Source organism: Canis aureus, chromosome X (assembly GCF_053574225.1).
Source record: "Canis aureus isolate CA01 chromosome X, VMU_Caureus_v.1.0, whole genome shotgun sequence".
NCBI classification, from domain to species: domain Eukaryota; kingdom Metazoa; phylum Chordata; class Mammalia; order Carnivora; family Canidae; genus Canis; species Canis aureus.
Window position 1 is genome coordinate 122915149 of NC_135649.1, and position 24511 is coordinate 122939659.

General features: G+C 40.4%; 1 protein-coding gene and 1 long non-coding RNA gene across 4 annotated transcripts in view; one reads left to right on the forward strand and one right to left on the reverse strand.

The window, feature by feature from the left end:
* Positions 1-24266, forward strand: LOC144308278 (uncharacterized). 2 transcript variants are annotated; one of them, XR_013374797.1, is made up of 5 exons: positions 1-262; positions 4958-7372; positions 14650-14808; positions 17352-17431; positions 24072-24266. It is a non-coding gene; the product is annotated as an uncharacterized LOC144308278 (long non-coding RNA). The 2 variants fall into 2 exon arrangements; XR_013374796.1 differs by lacking the exon at positions 24072-24266 and adding an exon at positions 17621-18899.
* ARSH (arylsulfatase family member H) overlaps positions 11118-24511 on the reverse strand; it is a 35767-nt gene continuing 22373 nt past the window's right edge. For both annotated transcript variants that reach the window (XM_077888596.1, XM_077888597.1), the window contains exons 9-11: positions 21407-21569; positions 20284-20405; positions 11118-18669 (exon numbers count right to left, since the gene is read on the reverse strand). In XM_077888596.1, the coding sequence (XP_077744722.1) occupies positions 18302-18669; positions 20284-20405; positions 21407-21569 (653 nt within the window). In that variant the 3' untranslated portion in view covers positions 11118-18301. The remainder of the gene's footprint in view (positions 18670-20283; positions 20406-21406; positions 21570-24511) is intronic.

The window sequence follows — 24511 nt, forward strand, 5'->3', positions numbered from 1 at the left end:
GGTGATGACACAACACAGGGCGTCTTGGGATCTTGGATAGAGACAGAAAGGAACTGGTAAGCAGGCCACCTTTTCCCAGCAGAAATACACATGGTGATGATGAGACTCTGGGAAGTTGAGACCCACTGGGTGGCAGTGCCCACGTCCTGCCTAGGAGAAGTCACAGGGACCGAGGACAGCTTTGGGGACGGCCACACAAAGCCACATCTGTGTCACATCCATGGGCCTCAAGACAGGCCATCAGCTCTCTCTCCACTAGGAAGTAAGTCTCCGTCCCTAGACAGGCTCCTCTCTACCAGCATCTGCTTCGATGTCTGCAAAACACGTGCAGCGTTGTAGCCATGTCACTGGTGGGTGACATGGGTGGGTGAGAGATGGAACAGGATGTGCGGCACAGCACACGCTACGTTTTAGGTTTTTAATTTAATTCATGTATTTTATTTAATTAACTTATTTACCTTATTTTATTTATTTTACATTACTTACATTATTAATGAATGCATTTTATTAATCTTGTTATTTTATTTACTCAATTTAATTCGTTTTATTTTATTAATTTATTTTATTTTATTTAGGTTACTTACGTTAATTAATTTACTATATTTAATTAATTTAATTTTATCTTTTATTTACTTGTTATGTATTTAATTTACTTAATTTCATTTATTTTACTTTTTTATTTATTTACCTTATGTCAATTAATTAATTTATTTTTATTTTTATTTTTTTAATAATAAATTTATTTTTTATTGGTGTTCAATTTGCCAATATACAGAATAACACCCAGTGCTCATCCCGTCAAGTGCCCCCCTCAGCGCCCGTCACCCATTCACCCCCACCCCCGCCCTCCTCCCCTTCCACCACCCCTAGTTCATTTCCCAGAGTTAGGAGTCTTTATTTAGGTTACTTACATTATTTAATTAATTTACTATATTTAATTAATTTAATTTTATCTATCTTTTACTTGTTATGTATTTAATTGACTTAATTTCATTTATTCTTTATTTCATTTATTTACCTTATGTTAATTAATTAATTAATTTTTAAAATTTAATTCATTGATTTGAGAAATCTTGATGTCCCGGGATTGAGTCTCTGTTCAGCCCCAAGTCAGGCTCCTTGCTCAGCAGGGAATCTGCTTCGCACTCTTCTCCTGCCCCTCCCCCTACTCTTCCTCTCTCTCTTTCTCAGTAAATAAAACTTTAAAAAATTCTTTGCTTAAATTAATCAATCAATTTAATTTTATCGAAGGACAATTAAGACACAGCTTTATATTTCAAATATCTTTATCTATCTCTTGAAGAATTCCATCTTCCTGGCAGAAAAATCCCGTGGTTGTTTCATCTTTTTCTTGGCCTTCATAGATTTTAGGAGCCTTAGGGCCTCTGAGTGGCTCAGTTAAGCATCTACCTTGGGCTCAAGTCATGACCTCAGGGTCCTGGGATTGAGTCCCTCATCAGGCTCCCTGCTCAGCGGGGAGTCTGCTTCTCCCTCTCCCTCTGCCTGCCACTCACTCCCCCTGCTTGTGCTCTCTTTCTCTCTGTCAAATACATAAATAAAATCTTTTTAAGGAATGAATTTATGGGCAGGGAGTGTGAAGATCCTGAGGGCTGGGCTCTTAGCTTCACCACTTACAGCTGGGTGATTGGGGAAATTTAGCTATATAGACAACAAGGATGGTAACCACTCCTACCTCACAGGGTTCCTCTAATTCAAGAATAAAGGGAAATATGCTTATAAAGCCCTCAAGACCAGCACCTCGTGTCTGGAAATATGCTTATAAAGCCCTCAAGACCAGCACCTCGTGTCTATATATGGTATATATATATATATGTGTATATATATGTCTGTGTGTGTGTCCCAAATATATACATAAATGTTTATACATATTTAGACCATATACATTGGTAACATTTGTATACGAGATATATACACCACATATATACTCCATACATATATACATGCCATATACATTATATACACACAGCACACACACACATATATATACATACACCATATATGTGCTCCACATATATACACACCATATACAGATACCATATATATACCCCATATATATGTACACACCATATATATTATATACACACAACACATATACACCATATATATATACACACCACATATAGATACCATAAATATACTCCAGACATATGCATACACTGTATATATTATACACACAGCACGTATACACGCCATATACATATATAAACACACTCACCATATATATATATACCATATATTTATTTTCTATATACATATATACACATACCATATATATAAGCACACACCATATATACAGAGTACATGTATATGGTGTCCGTATATGGTAACTATATGTAAACACTGTATACACCTGCCATATATATAGTATCTATAAGTCCATATTAAAATACATATTTATATATTATGTGTATGTATATACATTGTACATATTACAAATACATGAACCTCATTTCAGGTCTTAAACGCTTATTCCCTGAAATCTCTGGCGTCGGCCAAATCCCTTATTCCATAGCTCATCTCCCAAACATTCTGATTTACCTGTTGCTAAGATATCTGCTTTCAATTATATATAAATATATATATAAGGAAATGGCTCTTTTTTGGTGGAGGATAAGTCAGCTTCAGAGAGCTTCCTTTAACTTGCCTGAGTACAGATCTCCAGTACTGCAAATTCCGGTCCGTGAGGCAAGTGCACACGTCCCTTAGCCATAAGCAGGACAGGAAGAAACAGGCAAACATTCGTCTCTACAGATTGAAAAGCCACTACCTGGGCCCCCCCCATGAGAACACCCCATTGTAAAACAGGGAATCAAATAGCAGCCAGCAGATGAACCACCAAGGAGCTGTTTATTCATGCATTCGCTGAAATAACTATTGGCACTAACTTGTAGATTTGTAAATGAGAGGTCCAAATTAACATATTATTCAAGGATATTCACTGGTTACTGGGAAAAAGCCCCATAGCCTGGAGCCCCAGCTGGTTATTAAGCTTACCACTGCAACTAATGGCCACAGATCCATTGTCTCCTATTTTTTTTTAAGATTTTACTTATTTATTCATGAGAGAGAGAGGGAGATAGAGACACAGGCAGAGGGAGAAGCAGGCTCCATGCAGGAAGCCTGACGTGAGACTCAATCCCGGGTCTCCAGGATCACACCCTGGGCCATACACAGGCGCTAAACCGCTGAGCCACCCAGGCATCCCCATTGTCTCCTATTTTTAGAGGTCAAAATTCTCCAGTAGCTACCATTTGGCCAAAACCAAGCTCTGAAAAGGGCTATGCTCCCTCTGGCCAATCTAGGGGAAGCTCCTGCCTTTGAGAAAAATAAATAAAATAAAATAAAATAAAATAAAATAAAATAAAATAAAATAATAGAATAGAATAATAAAATAAAACAAAATAAAATAAAATAAAATAAAATAAAATAAAATAAAATAAAAAGATAAAAATATGTACCTAACGGACTCCAAGTCAAAACCAAAACTGAAAATCATACATGATGTGTTCATCTCAGTCAGTGACTTCTTCAAAAAAGGCAATGCATGGGCATTAAGGAGTGCACACGATGAGATGAGCACGAAGAATAAATAAAGAGAAACTGGCGCTGGTGTGGCCTCGGGTAAGGAAAGGCTCCTTCGGGAAAGGGCGCTGTGCAAATTTGTACTTCCTGGTTTTCTTTTGCCGACAGGCCAGTGGGCTGTACATCATCAAAATGCCAAACTCTTCTTTTCTGACCCAGAATCAGGGTCAGACTGACTTCTGATTCTCACTTTACCATCTTTTAGCTGCTAGAATGTTTAAATGTGAGATAGGATCATATTTTATTATTCAACTAGTGGTATGTTTAAAACATCACGCAATTTTTAAAATTAAAATAGCTTATAAAAAATACTGTCAAAATGTCATTTTTTTAAAGAGAGAGAGAGCATTCTCATGCAAACCAGGGTGACGGTAGGGCCAGAAGGAGAGAGAGAAACCCAAGCAGACCCCATGCCCAGCTTGGAGCCCAACCCAGGACTCGATCTCCACAACCTGAGTTGAAAGCAAGAATCAGATGCTCGACTAAGTGCAAGCAACCCCAAAATGTAGCTTTAAAGCAGAAAAAGAGTAAATGTATAAAAGACCCCTTTAAACCTATGGAATGCTATAATTCTACATATGTAAAATACATTTATATATATTTATATATAAAATATATAAAGTGAATTTTTAATTTTATGTATAAATTCACATACATTTATTTAAATTTTTTTTTTTTATGATAGTCAGAGAGAGAGAGAGAGAGGCAGAGACACAGGCAGAGGGAGAAGCAGGCTCCATGCACCGGGAGCCCGACGTGGGACTGGATCCCGGGTCTCCAGGATCGCGCCCTGGGCCAAAGGCAGGCGCTAAACCGCTGCGCCACCCAGGGATCCCCATTTATTTAAAATATATGAATTTAATGTTTATACTTGTATAGATTTACACATATTTACATACAGAATATGCAAAAATATATAATATTGTTTTATTTTATATGCATTAATTATTTATTGTATTTTTTTATTCTCTATATACTCAAATTGAATCTCATAACTCGGACCTCAAAACACATGGACGTTTGAGGAGTCTAAGAATTGAGTTCACATGTTTCTTCTTTTTCTTTTTTCTTTTTTTTTTTTTTACATGTTTATTTTTCTATGAATTAAATGTCCAAAACATGACATGTTGCCTTTGGGGGCAACATGCATTTTCATGACAAGAGCATGTCATTTAAGTCATCGCTTAATTTTAAACAAGTATGAAGCGACCTGTGCTATTATTTATATGATTTTAGTGTCAGTAAACAAGTACGAACTGACCTACGGCATTATTTATATCACTATTAGTATAAAAAAAAGTCATGTCAACACGTATCGAGGCTTATAATCCTTTCGTCTTTCTTTTCTTTTTAGGAACTGAGTGCAAGCTATCCCCACTGTGTGATTTCAGACACGGATGCATCTTTTCAAGGAACTTAGTTTCAGTTGGGAAGCGCCAAGGATGTCAAAGCCGGGGGAGCCTCTGGGTTTACATGCACCGGCGGGTGAGGTGGCAGCCAGAGTCAGAACGTAGGACAGCCAGTTTCTACTGGAACTAGCAGGCCACCAGGGTCACCTCCGTGGCAGGTGGAATGGATCCGGGAGGCCAGGCAGGACATGGACATTCTGCACGTCCTTGCCGGCAAAAACACGAACTTGGAAACTGAGCCAAACCACAAATCCTCCAGGGATTCAGCCCACACCCCTGCAACCTGCTACAGGAAGATACTTTGCTTTAGTGAAAACCTTAGTAAGCAGTCAGGTTCAGCCAAGGTTCGTTTTCTGCCACCACCACCAGTTCCTTATAAAACAGCACACACAAGCATTCTCTGTCATCTCTAAAAACCCCTGACTTTTGTTCCCTGGGGAGGAGAACCGCGTTTGCAGCCAATATCTCTGTCCCAGCATGGCAATTCTGAGACCCCAAATAAACACTAGGGTCATTCCAATGTTGAAAATCTATTATTGGGACACCTGGGTGGCTCCGTGGTTGAGCGTCTGCCTTCGGCTCAGGTCATGATCCCTGGGTTCTGGGATCAAGTTCTGCATCGGGCTCCCTGCATGGAGCCTGCTTCTCCCTCTACCTGTCTCTCTCTCTCTCTCTCTCTCTCTCTCTCTCTCTCTCTCTGTGTGTCTCATGAATAAATAAATAAAATCTTAAAAAAGGAAAGAAGTAAAAGAAAATCTATTCTTATAAAAGAATGTTAAAAGAGAAGACGGTCACTTCTATAGACAGTGTAAAGACATCTGGGAAATGTCCATTCATATTTTTGAATCCTCTTAGTGAAAGAGAAATGCTGTATTACTCCCTTGGTACAGTAGCACACACACCTAGACACACACATGCACGCACACGAACTGACACTCTGTCGAAGCAAATATGTGGCTTATAGCGTGATTCTACATCTTCCCCTCAAGGTCACAGAATAACACACAGGAGCTCAGTCATGAGGGAGTAAGATTGTGAACGTCAAACTTACCATCTTTTATGTAATCAAATAAAACATAGAAAGTGTAATGAAAAAATAGCTCCATGTGGCTATGCTTTCTTGAGAATACATGTTGTAAAATCTAAACATGGATCAAGTATGTCTTTTCTATTTTTATTTATTTTTTTAAGATTTTATTTTTTTTATTCATGAGACACACAGAGAGAGGCAGAGATACAGGCAGAGGGAGAAAGAGGCTCCTCGCAGGAGCCCAATTGGGATGGAGGCTCAATCCCAGACCCGGGATCATGCCCTGAGTCGAAGGCAGACACTCAACCGCTAAGCCACCCAGGCATCCTCGGATCAAGTATTTCTAATGAAAACTTAGTGTCTGCATTGACATGGCTGTAGGCAACAAATACTCATCAGATTTTGAAGACAACGTGTTAAAAAGAATGTAAAATAGCTCGTTGATTACTTCCTACACCAATTATGTGTTGACACGGTAAGATTTTGAATATATTGAGTAAAGCAAAACACACTATAAAAATGAAAAAAATATCCAATAAACAACATGGCTCCAGATAACTATGGCAACAAATGTAAAATACATAAGAATGATACAAATCTGCATTAAAGAAACGAATGGACAAAAACCTATAATTCGACAAAGGTTTTTTTTTTTTTTTTAAGTTTTAAGTAAAGAAAAATACACACCTTTCCTTTAATGGGAAAATTTAGTACTCTAGAGATACAACTCCTCCCTACGTGACCCGTGTTTTTAAAGGAATCCTTTCAAAAACTCAAATTGTTTTTGTAACTGGACAAATTGACCTTGAATGCCAGCTAGAAAAACAAACAAAGCACAAAATACTTCTGCAAAAGAAATTATACCACCCGTTGACCCGACAGTCAACTGTCTTATAAAACTACAGCGAGGTAATGAATTCAGGGTTTAAGAAAGAAAGCGGAATGAGTATGTAAGGTGTGTACGTTACTTCACGCCAGCTGTGCGATTAGAGAAACACACCCACGATCTATCTATACTTGGGGCGAATGCCACGAGCTAGAAACCGCAGAGTTCTACACACAGGGGTGCTGGATAAAAGCCATCCTTTCCCTTGGTGATTTGATGGGGGTGACTAAGGCCATCCATGGACCTTTTTTTTTTTTTTAATAATAAATTTATTTTTTATTGGTGTTCACTTTGCCAACATACAGAATAACACCCAGTGCTCATCCCATCCATGGACCTTGAGACCAACAAGTGGATTAATCCAAATGTCTACATACACAAAGAGTCTGTTCAATGCCCCCCTCCTGAGCGCAAGGCAGGACCCTCCAGGAGCAGCCGACTCAGGTGGGTCCTAGAGTCTCGTACTGAGCGATGAGATCAGTATTGTTTCACGTTGTCCACATGGTAGTTGAATTAATTTGTTGTTGGCAGCAAATATGTCTGCACTGCTGCCGTAATAATATGTAATACATTGGTAATAATCAGTATGTAATAATATGTATCTACTAGGTACATCACATGCCTGTTCCAAAAATTTGGCACAGCCTTGCAAACATGGCTTTCCATACGTCTACAATCTCTCTGATATGCAGCAAAGCACAACTACTTTGCAACAGGATATTACAATACCACGCATGCACATACTTTTGTAAAAAAAAAAAAGTTTTTTTTTAAGATTTTATTTATTTATTCATGAGAGATACAAAGAGAGAGAGAGAGGCAGAGACACAGGCAGAGGGAGAAGCAGGCTCCACGCAGGGAACCCAACATGGGACTCGATCCTGGACCTCCAGGATCACGCCCTGGGCCGAAGGCAGCGTTAAACCGCTGGGCCACCTGGGGTGTCCAAAAAAAAGCTATTTTTTAATAGATGTAATAGAATTTAAGATTTAGTAGATTTGATGAGATCTATTGTCATAGATTTCATCCTTTTAAAGGATTTAATAGTGTTATTTCCGGGTGCTAAGAATATAGACGCTTGTTCTATTGGTTTTAGCGTTCTTTTTTCACATTTCCAATATTAGAAATTCAATCTGATTTTAAGACACAGGACAAACAAAGTCTGTCCAGAAACGAACCTTGGCGTGTCTTATTCCTTCTGAGCCAATTATTCTCTGACCTTATGTTGGTTTTCCTGGTTACCTTTATCTTTTCTGGAGCCAGAACAGATGGTCAACCAGAAGGCTGGATCCGACAGCCGACGGCTCCCATGTCAACAGACAAACTTGTCTCTGGATTCTTGACTTACAAGACCCTCCCTACTCCATAAATATAAAAACCAAACAAACAAAAACACCCCTTATCGTCATCCTGCCATGGACGTTAAGAGCCTTTGCAGGTGCGAAAAGGAGACACAGAGCTTGCAATGTTTCTGAGAGGTGGTGCTCAGGGCCCTTCATGGTTAAAAAAAACCCAAAAACATGGTGGGGTTTTAAAGAAAGTGTCCACTTATTTCATCTTGTAGTCTGATAGAAAGGCTAGTGTCCCCGTTTCTCCGATGCTCAAAGCATGAGAAGCATGTCCCAAGTGCCAGAAAAAGTGAAGACGCTTCTCTGGCACTTTGCTTTACACATTGTGCTTCTCATTCAAACCACAATTATTCTGCGATTCTCAATCAGGCACCCCAGTAATACTTCAGGAAATGTCCTAAAGAAACCATCTGCTCCAAGGATAATCAGTTCCGTAGGATCGTTCCCATATCCTATTGCAGTTTTGGTGAGTTTGGGGTTGTTTTCAGTGAAACGGAAGCAGGCGATCTTGACTCCCGTGAGAGCTGAACTGGGAACATTTTTGGTGACAGCTCAGTGCCTACCTTCTTGGGTCACTTTATACCTTGGTTGGAGATGGCAGCCCCTGGTTTGGAACAGGTGCCATCAGCAAGCATCTCATCCCCATGGGACCTCCTCACTCTGGCCCCCCACCAGCTGGCTTTACTCCGATGGGACTGCAGAGAAACCATGGCACGCTCATGGGGCTACAGCCAATGCCCCTGCACCCCGACCTCCAGGGCGACCCGGCCTCTCTCCCCACTGCCCAACATGGTTCTGTCCAGCTCTTCGGGAGTCTGCTGCCTGCCTGTCCCGCTGGCTTCCCTCCCTCCCTGTTCCAATCTGCAGAACCCTCAGTCTTGCTCCTTTAGACCTTTTAGATCCCCAGATACCTGACCTGCAGCTCTGAAGGGCCATTATATGATCTATGCCTCCTGCAACCCTATCCGTTTCTTCTTATTATTTTTATGTTTCCTTAAAAGATTTTTTAAAAAAAATGAAAATGAGGAAGAAAAGGGATACTGTATACCATCACCTCTGGCATCAGATAATATTCACACACAGATACAGGAATTAGCTGAATTAAAATCCAGCTCCGTGTCGTTCATGGATACGCTTCTTTTTTTAAAAAAAAGATTTTATTTATTTATTAGAGAGAGAGAGCACGAGCAGTGGGAGCAGAAGAGGGAGAGGGGGAAGCAGAGCTCCAATGAGCAGGGAGCCTGGGTAGGGCTCGATCCCAGGACTCTGACATCATGACCTGAGCTGAAGCAGATGCTTTATTGACTGAGTCCCCCAGGCGCCCCCATGGATACCAGCTTTCGTTCATGCTCATTCTAGAAATAGGCAATGTGTGGATCTGCATTCCGATGCATTACAGCCCATTAACCGTTGTACTGATCACCCCATTAGGCGGAAACGGTTTTTAACGTCTATAATCACAGGAAGCAAAAACAATGAGATTTTTAAGAATTTTTTAAAATTAAATGATTTAGGGATCCCTGGGTGGCGCAGCGGTTTGGCTCCTGCCTTTGGCCCAGGGCACGATCCTGGAGATCCAGGATCGAATCCCACGTCGGGCTCCCGGTGCATGGAGCCTGCTTCTCCCTCTGCCTATGTCTCTGCCTCTCTCTCTCTCTCTCTGTGTGACTATCATAAATAATTTTAAAAAAATTAATTAATTAATTAATTAAATGATTTAAAATTAATTGAGACTTAAAGCTGGACATCATTTGTAACTATTCTGTACAGGAGAGGAGCAGGATAGAGTGACCACGGGAAGCACGTCAAGGTAAGAAGAGCTGGGAAAGCAATGCCGCGGAGGTGCTGAACTGGTAAAAACAGAACAGAATTTCACAGAGAAGAGGCTATTGAAACTTTCTGAGTAGTCAAGAGAAGCATTTCCACGTTCGTATCTTTTTTTCTTTTTTAAACAACCGAGAGGTTAGCTCTCCCACGATCAACTGATCGGGTGCAGTTGAAACTATTTAAAACACAAGAGTAACCATGTTATCCTGAAACCTCAGCATCTACAAGGTGGTAAGGAGGCCACGAAGGCTCCCACAGAAACACAGCCAAGAAAAGACGAGGAAAACACGCACACTGCCTCGCCCCCTGACCCCCTTCAGGCAGCAGTGTGCTCCAGCAGCACATCCGTGTCAGCCCGGCTAATGACCTAAATGCTCTAAAATGCATTTTCCCCGTGGGAAAGCGACAGTCATTATACGTGCCTCATGGGAGTTGTCAGGTTGTCAGGTGTGTTACACAAAAAACTAAAAACACATTTATCCACGCTGTAGGAGTGGAGCCCTCCCGGTGGGCGGCTTCCCTCCTGGTTTGGGGAACGCCTGTCCCCTTTGTTCCGAGCAACCAGAAACCTAGCAGAGCCCTCCAAGCTCTCCTTGACAGCTCTAAGTTTCTTCTTACCCCTTGAGGATTATTATTATTATTATTATTATTTTTGCTTGAGGATTATTTTGATGTCAGTGCCCTCTGCAAGTTTTTTTAATGGAAAATGCGTAGATAAATATATAAGAACAGAACGTTGTCCCGGCAAAAGGCTCCTTTTATGTAATTTTGTCATTGAAATATACATAGAGGAAGAAGTACAGATTGCACGTGTGCCGCTTGATACGTTGCCAGCAAGTGAGCGTGAGAGCCACCAGCCTCCAGAGCATCTCACTTACCAAGGATATTGGATTGGTTTTCCCCTTTTCCTTCTAGTATTTTTAGGATTTTGAGTTTTGCAATCCTCGTTTGTTACATGGTCAAGGATGAGTGTCAAAACCTCACTTATTATTATCAAGACTGAATCAAATGCATTTTCAAGATGCATCAGTTTTATTTTTGGATAGCAATGTTTACAAACAGCCAGGTCTGCCACCGTGTGAGCTTGCAATGAAAAATGGATAGGTCAATGCGGAAATATTTTAGAACTTTATCAACTAATAATTAACATACGTTAAAAAACATGTGTGTTAAGTGTCGAGACCAATGACGTTTGACAAAGAAAAAAAGTTTCCTAAATGTTATACTGATGCAATCACCGTGAAAACCTCTCTGCCTACACCAGATCCACGTCCTGGACAACCAAAGCTTTGGTTTCTCCTAATCAAGATTCTATTGTCTTTTTCTAAAGGTTCATATAAATAGAATAATACTACAATACTTTATGTGCTCTTTGGGTGCCTTATTTCTCAATTTCAAGATGGTGGATTTGAAATTCCTCTATGGCTGTTGTATACGTTGTAGTCTCTTCTTGTTCGCTGTTGAGTAGTACTTCATCCTGTGCAACCTGTTTATGTGTTATTCTATCAACGAAAGATAGACTTTGTGTTATTCTATCAACGGATGGGAACTAATCAATGGCTATTAGAAATGCAATGTTTATAGGAAAGCCCAAGAACCAAAGTTTAGGAGAAAGAAAAAATCTGATAAAAATATGGCAAAGACTCAGTTCCCTAATAAGACAAACAAACCAGTGGTTGATGGTTTGGAAACCAACATGTCCTAGAAACATCCTTGTACGGGGATGTTCATGACCATGCGTCTCATTCCTCTTGGGTCAATACCCTTGGAAGGCATAACTTCATAAGTATATTTTCACTAGTATCTTTCCACGATGCCATCCACTCAGTACATCCACAGGGACCTCATGGTGGATTATTTCACACAGTGATAGGTTAGACATTGACTCTTCACATTCTGTCCCGATACTCTTGAGCTTTTAGGGAGGCGTTAAACTGAAGAGAGATTGTGCAGGAAGCCAGAACACAACTAACATTTGCCTCAAAGGAGCTGAAACAAAGCAGGAGATGGCCATTGGCAGGTGGTGTGAACCCTATGAACGCAACGAGTCTCACAAACTCTGTACAGCCTTCCGAATGGAGAAAACAGTCTTCTTTTCTACAAGGCGCAAGTTCATGAGTATAAATTCAGTATCCGTTTTATACAAGTGAATCTTCCAGTCAAACACCCTCCCATCTGAAAAAATTAAAACCACCCAAAAATATATGCGATATCTGGACACAAGCTTCTTCATATCTAAGTGGAGAAACTATAAACCCAGTAAGGCATGTCATATGACCAGTACTGTGACTTGCAAATTGTAGGTTTTATAGGACATAATAAGAGGGCACAATTTTGCAATTATTTGATGAGGTGATATGGTTTTGATCTGTCACTCACTCATCAGCCAAAAGTTTTTTTCTTTACCTTTTTTTTAAAAGATTTTATTTGTTTATCCATGAGAGACAGAGAGAGAGGCAGAGACATAGGCTCCCCACAGGGAGCTTGATGTAGGACTCAATCCTGGGACTCCGGGATCATGCCCTGAGTCGAAGGCAGACACTCAGCCACTGAGCCACCCAGGTGTTCCTCTTTACCTTTTTTTAAGCTCTGTGACCATTAATAGTTTCCACGTCCCCCCTCTTACCTATCCTTTCAGTCCTATATCCTACTTTCCTTAAGAGGGATGCAAATCTGGGATTCCTTTCCAGGAGCCCTCCAAGGATGCCAGGAGTAGCAAGGACATCCAATTTTGGACCAATTTTATTCAGGGCCATACCTATAATTGACAACATGCCATCTAGCAATGAGGGTCATTATAAAACGTGCACACAGCTCTTGGACTTACGTTCCACCTTGAAGAATGCAAGGTTATTTTCATTCAAGTTATTGTGAGTTGGTTGGAGACCACAAATCACTGAAGAAAATGTTAACTTCCTCATCAAGAATAGGGTCTAAGTCCCAACAGCATGAGCACAGCATCCAGTGACGCTGGGGTCAGTGTGTGTGTAATTCTGTTCTTATCCTGCACCATGATCTGTCTCCATCTGGCTGGCTAAAAATGTTGCCCCGAATGCCAGCCCCTGTTGCAAAAATGTCTACTGCTCTTGAGTATAACAAACAAAAGCAGTGAGGAATCCAGTGACTTCAAAACTTTAGGGCATATGGTTTACAATAAGCACAAAGCTATGTTGCTCTTTAGATTCCAGACAGGTCTCATTTTCACGGATGTGACCATGACACGCATGCATTATATACATTTTAGGCATGTGTGGTGGTATTTACAAGATAGTTCAGATGTTTAGCCCTTCATTCATCTTAGTTTTAGTCTTGAAACTTCCTTTATTTATTTTTTTCTACTGTGGTAACAATACTTCACATAGATTTTACCCTCTTAAATTTTTAAGTGCATAATATAATATTGTTAACTGTAGACACGGTGTTTTAGAGCTTATTCATCTTGCATAACTGAATTAAAATTTTTTTAAATTCTGTTTATTCATGGGACGCCTGGGTGGCTCAGCAGTTGAGCATCTATCTGCCTTCGGCTCAGAATGCAATCCTGGGATCCCAGGATCAGGTCCCACATTGGGCTCCCTGCATTATTTATTTAATAATAAAATAAAAGATTTTATTATTATTTATGTACTAATGAGAGACACAGAGAGAGAGATAGACAGAGACACAGGCAGAGAGAGAAGCAGGCTCCCTGTGGGAGCCTGATGCAGGACTCGATTCCAGGACTCCAGGATCACAACCTGAGCCAAAAGCAGATGCTCAACCACTGAGCCACCCAGGTGCTCAGTGAACAACTCTCCGTGACCCTTCTCCTGTAGCCTCTGACAACCACAAGTCTACTCCATATTTCTACAAGTTTAATGATTTTTGACGCCTCATGGGAATGGAATCTTGCAGGATTTGAATCTACAGTGTATTTATGTACCTAATATGTGCCTGGCCCCACAAAATCACCATGAGGGTTACAGAAGAAAAAGATATCACTCTAATTACTGAGTACATTGAGATAAATCCCTGATAAACATATGTATTTTTCCTAAAACACAGTAATAATTAAAAGTAATCCTGTGAGACCAATGAGTAAATTTCCATACTTAATGAATGGGAAATTCTTGTGGTCACTATATGGGTGATAATAGTTGTGTGGGGTTTACATCATAAATAAATTCATGATGTCTATCATTAACCTTTAATGAGGAGGGATGACTATCTACATTTCCCAGATGAGATATTACAGGGTTATCAAGAGGTGACACTCCTTAGAGATGGCATGAGTTTGGCCGTGGGGCTTAGTCTACTTAGTAAAGTTGGCTGACTTATCTCTCTTAAGCAAGAAATAAGCCTGTTGCTCCACTTGAACAAAGATCCTTAGAAGTTAGAACATACATACTCCTATCAGTTCACAGACACTTAATTCCCATAACTCATCCATGAAACTGAATCACAAAAAGTGTAATAGTGTCACTGAGGATGGTTGAACTGAATTATTGCAATGTCTGATCCCCAAAACCATTCACTAATAATAATTCCTCTGATTTCTATTTCAAGAATGGATGAGCAAGCTCCTGACAGACCTGTCTCCCCAGAGATCACAGCTGTAATCTCTACACAAAATACAAAAATGAAGTGGTGAAAGCTCTGGAGAGTGGAGCAAAAAAGGCAGATTCTGTAGAAGAGTCAACATTTGGAAGAAGGGACCATCAAAAGGTGAATTTGTCTGGTTTTTAAGGCTCTTAATCTGAGAGTAGCCTACAGATGATGCAAGGGGCAGCTAAAGCTCACATAGGATTCGAGGGTAGAGTCCAAAACACCAAAAATACATGTAAAGGAAGGTGAACATCGCAGAAAGAAAAGAAAGAGCCCGAGCGAGACATTTGTAAACACTGCATGTAAGCTCTGCCCAGATCTATGTCTGGAGCGAGAACTGCACAAATGCGGGGCAAACACAAAATGACCAGTTAAAGATAAAAGATCAGAACAGGAATCTGAGCTGTTATCTAGTAGCCAGAGCCTGCTTCCTTTCTTTCTTTTTAAAAGGATTTTATTTATTTATTCACAAGAGACACAGAGAGAGAGGCAGAGACATAGGCAGAGGGAGAAGCAGGGAGCCCGATCTGGGACTCAATCCCAGGACCCCGGGATCATGCCCTGAGCCAAAGGCAGACACTCAACCACTGAGCCATCCAGGCACCCCTAACCAGAGCTTTCAATTTGAGTCCAACCAAGTTAATTCCCTGATCAAACAAAAACATCAACAGTCTTTTGATGAATATCACAGAAACCAGAATCCCCATGCATAATGGTCAAAACGTCCAGGATAGAGTCCAAAATTATGCAGTGTACGTAGAGTCAGGATAATATGACCCACTCTCAAGAATAAAACAAACAAACAAAATAGCAACAGGGACCAACCCAAAGATGACCTAGACAAGGACTTTAAATCAACTGTTATCTTTATACTCAATGAGATGAAGAAAAATATGTTCATCACAAAAACAAGATGGTAAAATCTCAGCAAAGACATAGTAACAATCAAATATGAATTAAATGTAAATTTTGGAATCAAAATGTAGAACTCAAATAAAAATTTGCTGTAAATGCCTAAAAACTAGAGCACAAAGGGGAAGAGTCAATACATACATATGTATGTGTATATAACAAATCAGTAACTGGTATAAAGAAAAAGAAAAAAGAAAAAAAAGAAAACAGATCAGCAGAAATTATCCAATTTTCAGATCAGGATGAAAAAAATTTAAATGAAGCTATAAAACAATATCAAAAAGTCTAAAGTCCAGTCACAGAGGAGAAGGGAGAGAGAATAGAACAGTAACATTATTTGAATAAATACAAAATTTCCAAACTTTTCTGAAATACATAAATTTACGGATTCAGTAGGCTCAGGAAAACCCAAGTAGGATAAGTATGAAGAAAACCATATCTAGGCACATTGTCCACAAAATGCAAATGTTTATCTTTAGTCTGAAAGGTAATGATGACTGATGAAAACACAAATCCCAGATACAAAGAACATGAGAAAAAGTCAATGCTGAGCTAAACATAAAAGACTATTTTTTTCTCTCCATTTCTTTAAAATGTACACCTTGTTGAAAGCAAAATAATCACACAATCTGGCAGCTACATAACACGTGTAGTTGCAATCCATGTAACAACTAGAGCATAAAGAATGATGGAGTACTGACAAATATGTAGAGTAGCAAAGCTTCCCATTTTATGGGAACTGATAGGATATTAACTCTAATTAGACCATAGTAAGCTAAACATATATATTATATTTTCTAGATCCAGCACTAGCAAAGAGGAATAGCAAAAAGATAAAAGATAAAATTATATTCTAAAAGAAAAAAATAACCAAAGAACCCAAAGAAGCCAGAAACGCAATATGGTTGGTGCAAACAGAGTTGGAAGACCCATATCCAACCATATCAATAATTACACTAAATGTTAATGGAAAAAAACATTGCAATTAATACCCGAGGTGATCAGAATAGGTAAAAAAGCAAGACCCAATGATATGAGGTCCAGAGAAGAAGCACTTTATTATTTTTTTAATTAATCTATTTTTTATTTGAGAGTAGTTGACACACAATGAGAAGGACTTTAAATACAAAGCCACACATCTGTTCAAGGGATGAGGAAAGGCACACCATTTAAATACTAAGCAATTTTCAATTTAATTAAATTATTTTTTTTAGATTTTATTTATTTATTCATGAGAGACCCAGAGAGAGGCAGAGACACAGGCAGAGGGAGGAGCAGGCTCCATGCAGGGAGCCAAATGTGGGACTTGATCCCGGGACCCCGGGGTCACTCCCTGAGCCAAAGGCAGACGCCCAACCACTGAGCCACTCAGGTGTCCCAATTTAATTAAATTTTAACACTATGGCTATGATCATTTCAGCTTAACTGGACTTCCAGATAAAGAGCATTACCAGATACAAAGAGATAAATTGCATAATGATTAAAGACTTGATTCATCAGGAAAATAATTGTTTAAAAAGCTTCTAATACCAGAGAGCTTCACAATACAGGAAAGGAGATGAAACAGAGGGATAAAAATTCTAAAGTAATAACTGTCTATGTTTTTAAATTTTTTACCATCATTATAACATAAGCAGTACCTGGGTTGACAATTTTCTCTTAGTAGTTTAAGGAGATTATTCCCTTGTCTTATGGCTTCCCTTGGAGCCATTAGCAAACCCACTTTTCTCTTAATACTTTTTATTTCATAGGAAATCTGATGTTTCCCTGTGATCGATTTAAAGATATTTTGTTGGTCTTGCACCCGGCTGTTTTCCCAAGATTGCTCAAGGTATAGATTTATTTTTTTTACTTTTATTTTTTAAATTTATTTTTGTTTATACTGCTTAGAATTGTTTCCTAAGTGTGCTTCCTGAATGCCTTTCTTCAAGTAAAAGCTTTTTTCATCCATTTTTATTTTAAATATTATTTTATTTTAAATATTGCCTCTTCTCTATGCTTCCTACTGTGAACTTAACAGGAAATGATGAATTACAATGGACAACAATGACAACATTCGTAACAATGACATTGACTGAGTGCTTCCTGGATATAGGGGGTTTTCAGCATGTAGTGCTCACAGCTACTCTACGCAAGAGACATTGGTTTCCTCCATTTTACACACAAAAATACCAAGACACAACAAGTCTTTCCCAATCAAAGGTCAGCAAAACAGGACAAAGACGTGTCGGCAGGCCTTTTTTAAGACAGGAAGAGGAGGAAAGAAGAAAAGACAGGAAATGAAGGAGTAGAAATGAGAGTGGCATCACTTCCAGTAATATGTACACCGTCTGCTTCAGGATGAAACAAAATACTTAATCATTACTGATCACAAAGATAAGACGTCTCGGTTTAGGATCCGCAAGGAGAAGTTTCTATCAGAACTATGTAAACACAATGCCTTCGACCTATTGCTTCGAATCATCTTCTAAGAACCACAGATCCATAAGAATCTGCAGAAGGTCACCTTGGCCTGTCTTTTTGCTTGAACAATGACTCGATTATCTAAAAACATGGCACAACTCTAGGTACACTGGTGTCCAGATCCACTTTCACTTCATTGAGCTCCTGGACATGACTTGAAGAAAGAACTGAAATCTGAGGGTGGAGGGAAGAATTATTTATCCCCCGTGGACTGAACGAACCAGAGGCCCCTTTCCGCTCACCAAGCAGTGGATAGGATGTCATCTTCTTTATCACACCCACAAAAGGGGAAAGTCCCACAGCAGGGCTGCAGCCATGGTTTCCAAAGGGTGTTGAACACTGAGAACTGCTGTGGGACAGGTGTGAGTGTCCTGCGATGCTCTTTTATGGCCGCCTCGATTTTCTTGACCACTGAGTCAAATAATGCTTCGTTGTCAGGGTTTAGGGGTCGGGTCTCAGAAGGGTCTCTTGAGACGTCAAAGAGCAGCGGAGGGTCGTGGTAGGTGACATCTCCAGAACACGGACATATTCCGCTTCCATAGCAGGCGCCAGCTCCATCGGGGGAGAATTTGGGAGTCACATAATGGGCCTTCCACACGGTTGCACCTAGAAAACAAAGCTCGATTACAGTGCCATATTTCGTATCATTTTAGGACTCTTTCCATTGAAAATACATTTCTTAAATGCTTTTGCCAACAACTGATAATCTAGTGCACAGAATTACATGGCAACTGTAGCGTTTCCTCAACCATAGGCACAACTCCCAATTTTGCTGCAAATTTCAAGACTTTTCTTTTGACTTTATCATGAGGGCATTCGGAGATAATAGCTACCACTTGGATGGCTGCTATAATCCTTGAAATTCTGACTCCAATCACTATTTCAACCTGACGTGGCATAGGCAAAATGGAAAATTTTCTTTTTTTCTTTTCTTTTTTTTTTTAATGGAAAATTTTCTAAGACTAAATACCTCTTTCCAGTCTGAAATGGACAAAGCTCCTTTGGCAAAGTCCATCATTCCTCATTCTTTTCTTCCTCCTTCTGGCCCTCTTTCTCTCTTTTTTCCTTCCTTGTTTCCTTTTTTTCTTCCCATATAAATGGTTAGTGGTTCTCTTCCCAGAGATCAATTTTAACTGGAAAACATTGTAAGTGTCCTCCAGCCTGTGGTCAATGAGGCTTTTTCAGAAGGCTGTGGGTGGGGTTTTGCAGAAACACTAGGCTTTTCTAATAAAATTAGGCTAAATCACATGACTCGGTCCTTCACACCCTTTGCTCTTCCCTCTCCTTCCTGCATGGGGTGCAGAGGTGATGGTTGGAGAAACAGCAGCCACTTTGCAACCACAGCATTAGAAGGAGCATGAGAATGAAAACCAGCGTGCCAGAGAGGGCCGAGTGGAGATAGTAGAGAAAGAACCCAGATCCCGGTCATGGCGTTGAGCACTGTCCCAGCTCAGTGTTTCCAACTTCTGAAAACCTTATTATGAAAATATAAGTAGAATTCTATTTGTTTAACCCTCGGTAATTAAATCTGGGAAGATTTGGTTGTTGAGGGGAGCTATTTTCTTGTTTCTTACCATTGAACATCCCCCTAACTGATACAGAATCTAGAAGGAAGAGGTTTTTGTGGGTTTGTTCTTGTTTTATGTGGGACATTCATCCACAGAGACCTGAAGAATGGATCACATCACAAGTGATGCATCACATGGGAGAAAATCCATATCTTTTCTGAAAATTAAGTTATCTCCCATCAAACAAGAATTCTGGAACTTTATCCAAATGTCTGTGATAGAGCTTTCTCTACAGATGTAAGGAAATGAGTATTTCCTGTTAATTTATATTTATTTGTATGAATCCTATAGCACGAAGGTGAGGCAGAGATGATTAATTGGAAGGAGACAGTAACTGCTGTGCGGGTTACATGCAGACTTTACTCCTTGCTGCTAATTATCCCAGTGTCCTTAGTTGTGGAATCTCTCTCTGTCTCTCTCTCTGTCTCTGTCTCTGTCTCTATCTCTCTCTCTCTGATGTATTCATGCACACGAGCTTGCACACACCTCTAGAATCTACCAAGGAGCAATGGCTGCATAACTAACTTCCCTAAGGAGAAAGAACTATTGTGGCTGGATGCTGTTTGTCCATGGCACAACTTCTCCCAGGAGGAAAAGCAAACAGGGCTGTATCTCTATCATGTTCCCACACAACTGCCATCTTCATACTCACAGTCCTTCTGATGCCACCTGGCTGTATGAAGGTAGACCCCACAGTAGTGGAAGAGGAACTCATGGTCCGAGTGGGACACTCTGCCTTCCAGCAGGGGCATTAGGTTCCGGCCATCGATGACTCTGGGGAGAGAGGAAGAGATGCAGAAAGTGGTGAGAGAGGCATGGTTTGGTCACACATATTATGACAGCAGGAAGGGGGGAGTTAGTTAAGCAGACAAGGAGGAGGAAGAGAGGGAGGTGGAGGGAAGGAGAGAAAAGGAAGAGGACTTTAAAAAACAGTACACCTCTTCACTCATTTTATAACAGAGAATACAAAAAAAAAAAACAGAAAAAGAGGTAAAACTCATAATTTTTAAGATAGTAGAAGAGGTGAGCGGCTAGAGATGTTATTCCACTACCTTGTAGGATGCTATGAATGAGCATCATGGATTAGAAAACTGAGCTCTCGACATATATTGGATTCAAAAAAACCCCACTGCAGATGAACAGATACTAGTCCTCACACATGGAATTAAACCATTAGAGCACAGGATGTATTTATGCATCTTGGGAGCCCATAGAGAAATAAAGCATAATTCATCACACATACATTGATATATAATTACTTTTTGGGAAGATTTTATTAATTTATTCATGAAAGACACAGAGAGCAAGACAGAGACACAGGCGGAAGGAGAAGCAGACTCCCCACCGAGCAGGAGCCTGATGCGAGACTCGGCAGGACCCCGGGATCACGTCCTGACACTCAGCCGCTGAGCCACCCAGGTGCCCTGACCCATATTTACTTTTATTCAGTAATTTACCTAATAAATATTTGCTTAATCGTCTGGGTGCTTTGTGGGAATATACAACTGAAAGGCTCAATCCCAAGCCTGTGTCTGAGGACATGAGGACAACCAAGCCTGTGTCTGCGTAACTATGACAAAGTAGAATATTTTCCAATAGGGAAACAGAGAAGTTCTCCCACCATCCACTAGGTAGAGAAAGATGTTGTCTGCCTATCTTAGCAGAATATTGAAAAATGAAGTAATCACCACGTAGACCCATAGAACATTCACTGATGCGTCCAAGAGCACGTCAGCTATATCTCCCTAGGTTAGGAGCCAGCGCGGTGTCCATACCTGTCCTGGGGCAACATCCCTCCGCCTATGTAAGACAGTGTTGGGTAAATGTCCATTAGGCTCGTGGGTTCATTAATCACTTTCCCAGCCTGCAGGACTGTCGGCCACCGGAATATTCCTGGGACACGAATGCCGCCTTCCCATCCGCCCATCCCTTGCCCACCTGAAACCAAAGATGAAAGCCAAAGATGAATTCGAGTCAACTGCATTTGTCCACTTAGTCGGAAATCACATCTAGATGGAGTGTTTCCTGTCACTTCCAAATTCATGCCAGTGTGCTATATTCTCACACATACACACACACACACACACACACACACACACACACACACACATGCAGAGATACAGACAACCTGAGATATATTTCTTGCTTTCACAAAGTTGGAATGCAACTTCTGAACATCTGGCCCTCAATCGACAAACCCAGGTATGATAAATAAAAGCAAGTGTTGTCCTAATACACAGCATTTTTTTGTGCCAAGAGTGCCAACGCAGTTCCACTATTACGAGATAAGAACATTCTGGCAAATCTTCAGTCTTTATTGGAATCACGCGGGGCTCTAAAAGAGGGATACGTAAATGAAGCTCCAAGAAAGACCAGAGAAACAGGTTCTACCTAGGTCATGCTGAATCTTGAGAGACGATAAGGAATTTGGTTTTTATTCAGTGATCCCCCCCATATGGATGGAGACGGAGGGGTCATAGTCACATGAATGGGGTGCAGAGAATGATAAACTGTTCAAGATTGCATCTCAGACTATGGTCATTCCGGGTGTTCCTGAGCACAAAATAGAAGAAGCCCATGCTTTAGGACCTATCCTGAGGTCAAGACATTCATGCAGAATAGAGATACGGTCCTAAGCCAAGTGACATGGTCAAGATCATATAGTGTCTTTATGGGAAAACAATCAGATTCTCTGGGTGGGGTAAGAGGAAACTCTTCCAAAGTAGAACAAACATGAAATGCTCATGCAATGCCCTTCACATGCCATCACTCTGGTAGCATGAATTACAAAGAAAAGAAAAAGACAAGGTCTCTCTGTGAAAGTGGAGAGACGCTAAATAGTAAAACATTAAGGGACAAAGACACCGGTCTAGCCAGCGTCCAAAGCCATCCCAGCTCATGAGCACCATTCTTTCTGGAAAGCTTAACAAGCTGCCTGCCCTGAATTTGTGTTTGTTTTGTATGCCAATGAGCAACGGACAAAAAAGCAAACATAAACCCACCTTGACACTTCCACGGTCATGTTTAATGGCCAGCGACTGTGGTAGGCACCTACAACAAAACCAATCATCTACCCAGACACGGTGTCTGTCCTCCTGGTGAGCTGGAGGCCAGCTCCAAAGTTAAAAACTGCTCATGGGGATCCCTGGGTGGCGCAGGGGTTTGGCGCCTGCCTTTGGCCCAGGGCGTGATCCTGGAGACCCGGGATCAAATCCCACGTCGGGCTCCCGGTGCATGGAGCCTGCTTCTCCCTCTGCCTGTGTCTCTGCCTCTCTCTCTCTCTCTCTCTGTGACTATCATAAATAAATAAAAATAAAAAAAAAAACTGCTCATGACAATTTTGCCATGTGTCTTTGAGAGACATATGAAGGAGCTTTTTAGAGTGATGGTTTTATGCACAAACAACCCCCCACCACACACACACACACACACACACACACGCACACAAGCAATATCACTATTAATATAATCACAGCTTATTTGATGGTATATATAGAGTGACTTAATTTTATCACACACCGTTTCTACTAGGCTTGGCACCAACTTAGTCCATGCTACCTGACATGACCCACCAGAAAAGGTGAATACACTTAGGAGTTCACTTGCTGTCAGTCACTACATATAACGTATCTATCATGTCTATCTTTCTACTACTTATCTATCTAGTTATCATCTATCTGTCATCGATCCATCTATCAATCATCTACCTATCATGTATTATCTATGTATGGATCAATCAATATATCTATCATCCATTTACCAATTATCTGCCTGTCTATCTTGTCTTTCCACCCGTCCATCCAGCCATCCAGCCATCCATTTAGCCATCCATCCATCCATTGATTTATCACCTACCTATCTTCTATCTATATATGATTTCTATCTATCTATCTATGTATCTATGGATTGATCAATCTATCATCTCTCTACCTATCCAGCTACCTATCTATCATGTCTTTGCAACTATTCATCCATTCATCTATCTATCTATCTATCTATCTATCTATCTATCTATCTATCTATCATTGATCTATTCTATCCACCAATCCATCCTTCCATCCATCCATTCATCCATCCATCCATCCATCCATCCATCATCTATCTACCTATCCAGCTACCTATCATGTCTTTGCAATCATCCATCCATTCTATCTATCTATCTATCTATCTATCTATCTATCTATCTATCTATCCTCGATCTATTCTATCCATCTATCCATCCATCCATCCATCCATCCATCATCTATCTACCAATCTATCCTAAATTGTTCCATAAAGTACAAGGAACTACTAAAGTTCTGATTTTTGTAATGATGACAATTTTGACACCCTTTTGTTTTTGTTTTTGTTTGATTGGGATTGGGGATAGAAGGAGGGATGTAGCAAGCACCAAATTCATTTTTAAAATATTCGTTTTCATCTGTTTTTCTGATCCATAAGGGCAGACTCACTGGAGCTACTGAATATTCCAGCATGGAGTGCATCCAAGAAAGTCAGAAGAGTCCACTTGCAATGAGGAGGAAGGCACCCACTCCAAGTGAATACCTCCTTTCCTGATGATCATTTCACAGTGTTTGAAGCATAGTGGTAACATAAATTGGTTTTATTCCATGAAAAACCTGAATTTGATTATTCAACTGAGTATTATTTTAGAGCAAGTGGCTCTCAACTAGAGAGAACTTTGGCCCTGGGGGGATACTGGGGAATGTCTTGAGACAGTTTTGGTTGTCACTATTATGTTGGGGAGGGGAGTAGGAGGTGCTCCTGGCAACTGGAAGGTGAAGATCAGAGACTCTGCTCAACACCCTACAGTTCCCAGAGTGCCCCACATCAGAGAGCCATCCACCCCTAAATGCCCAGAGTACAAGGGCCGAGAGACC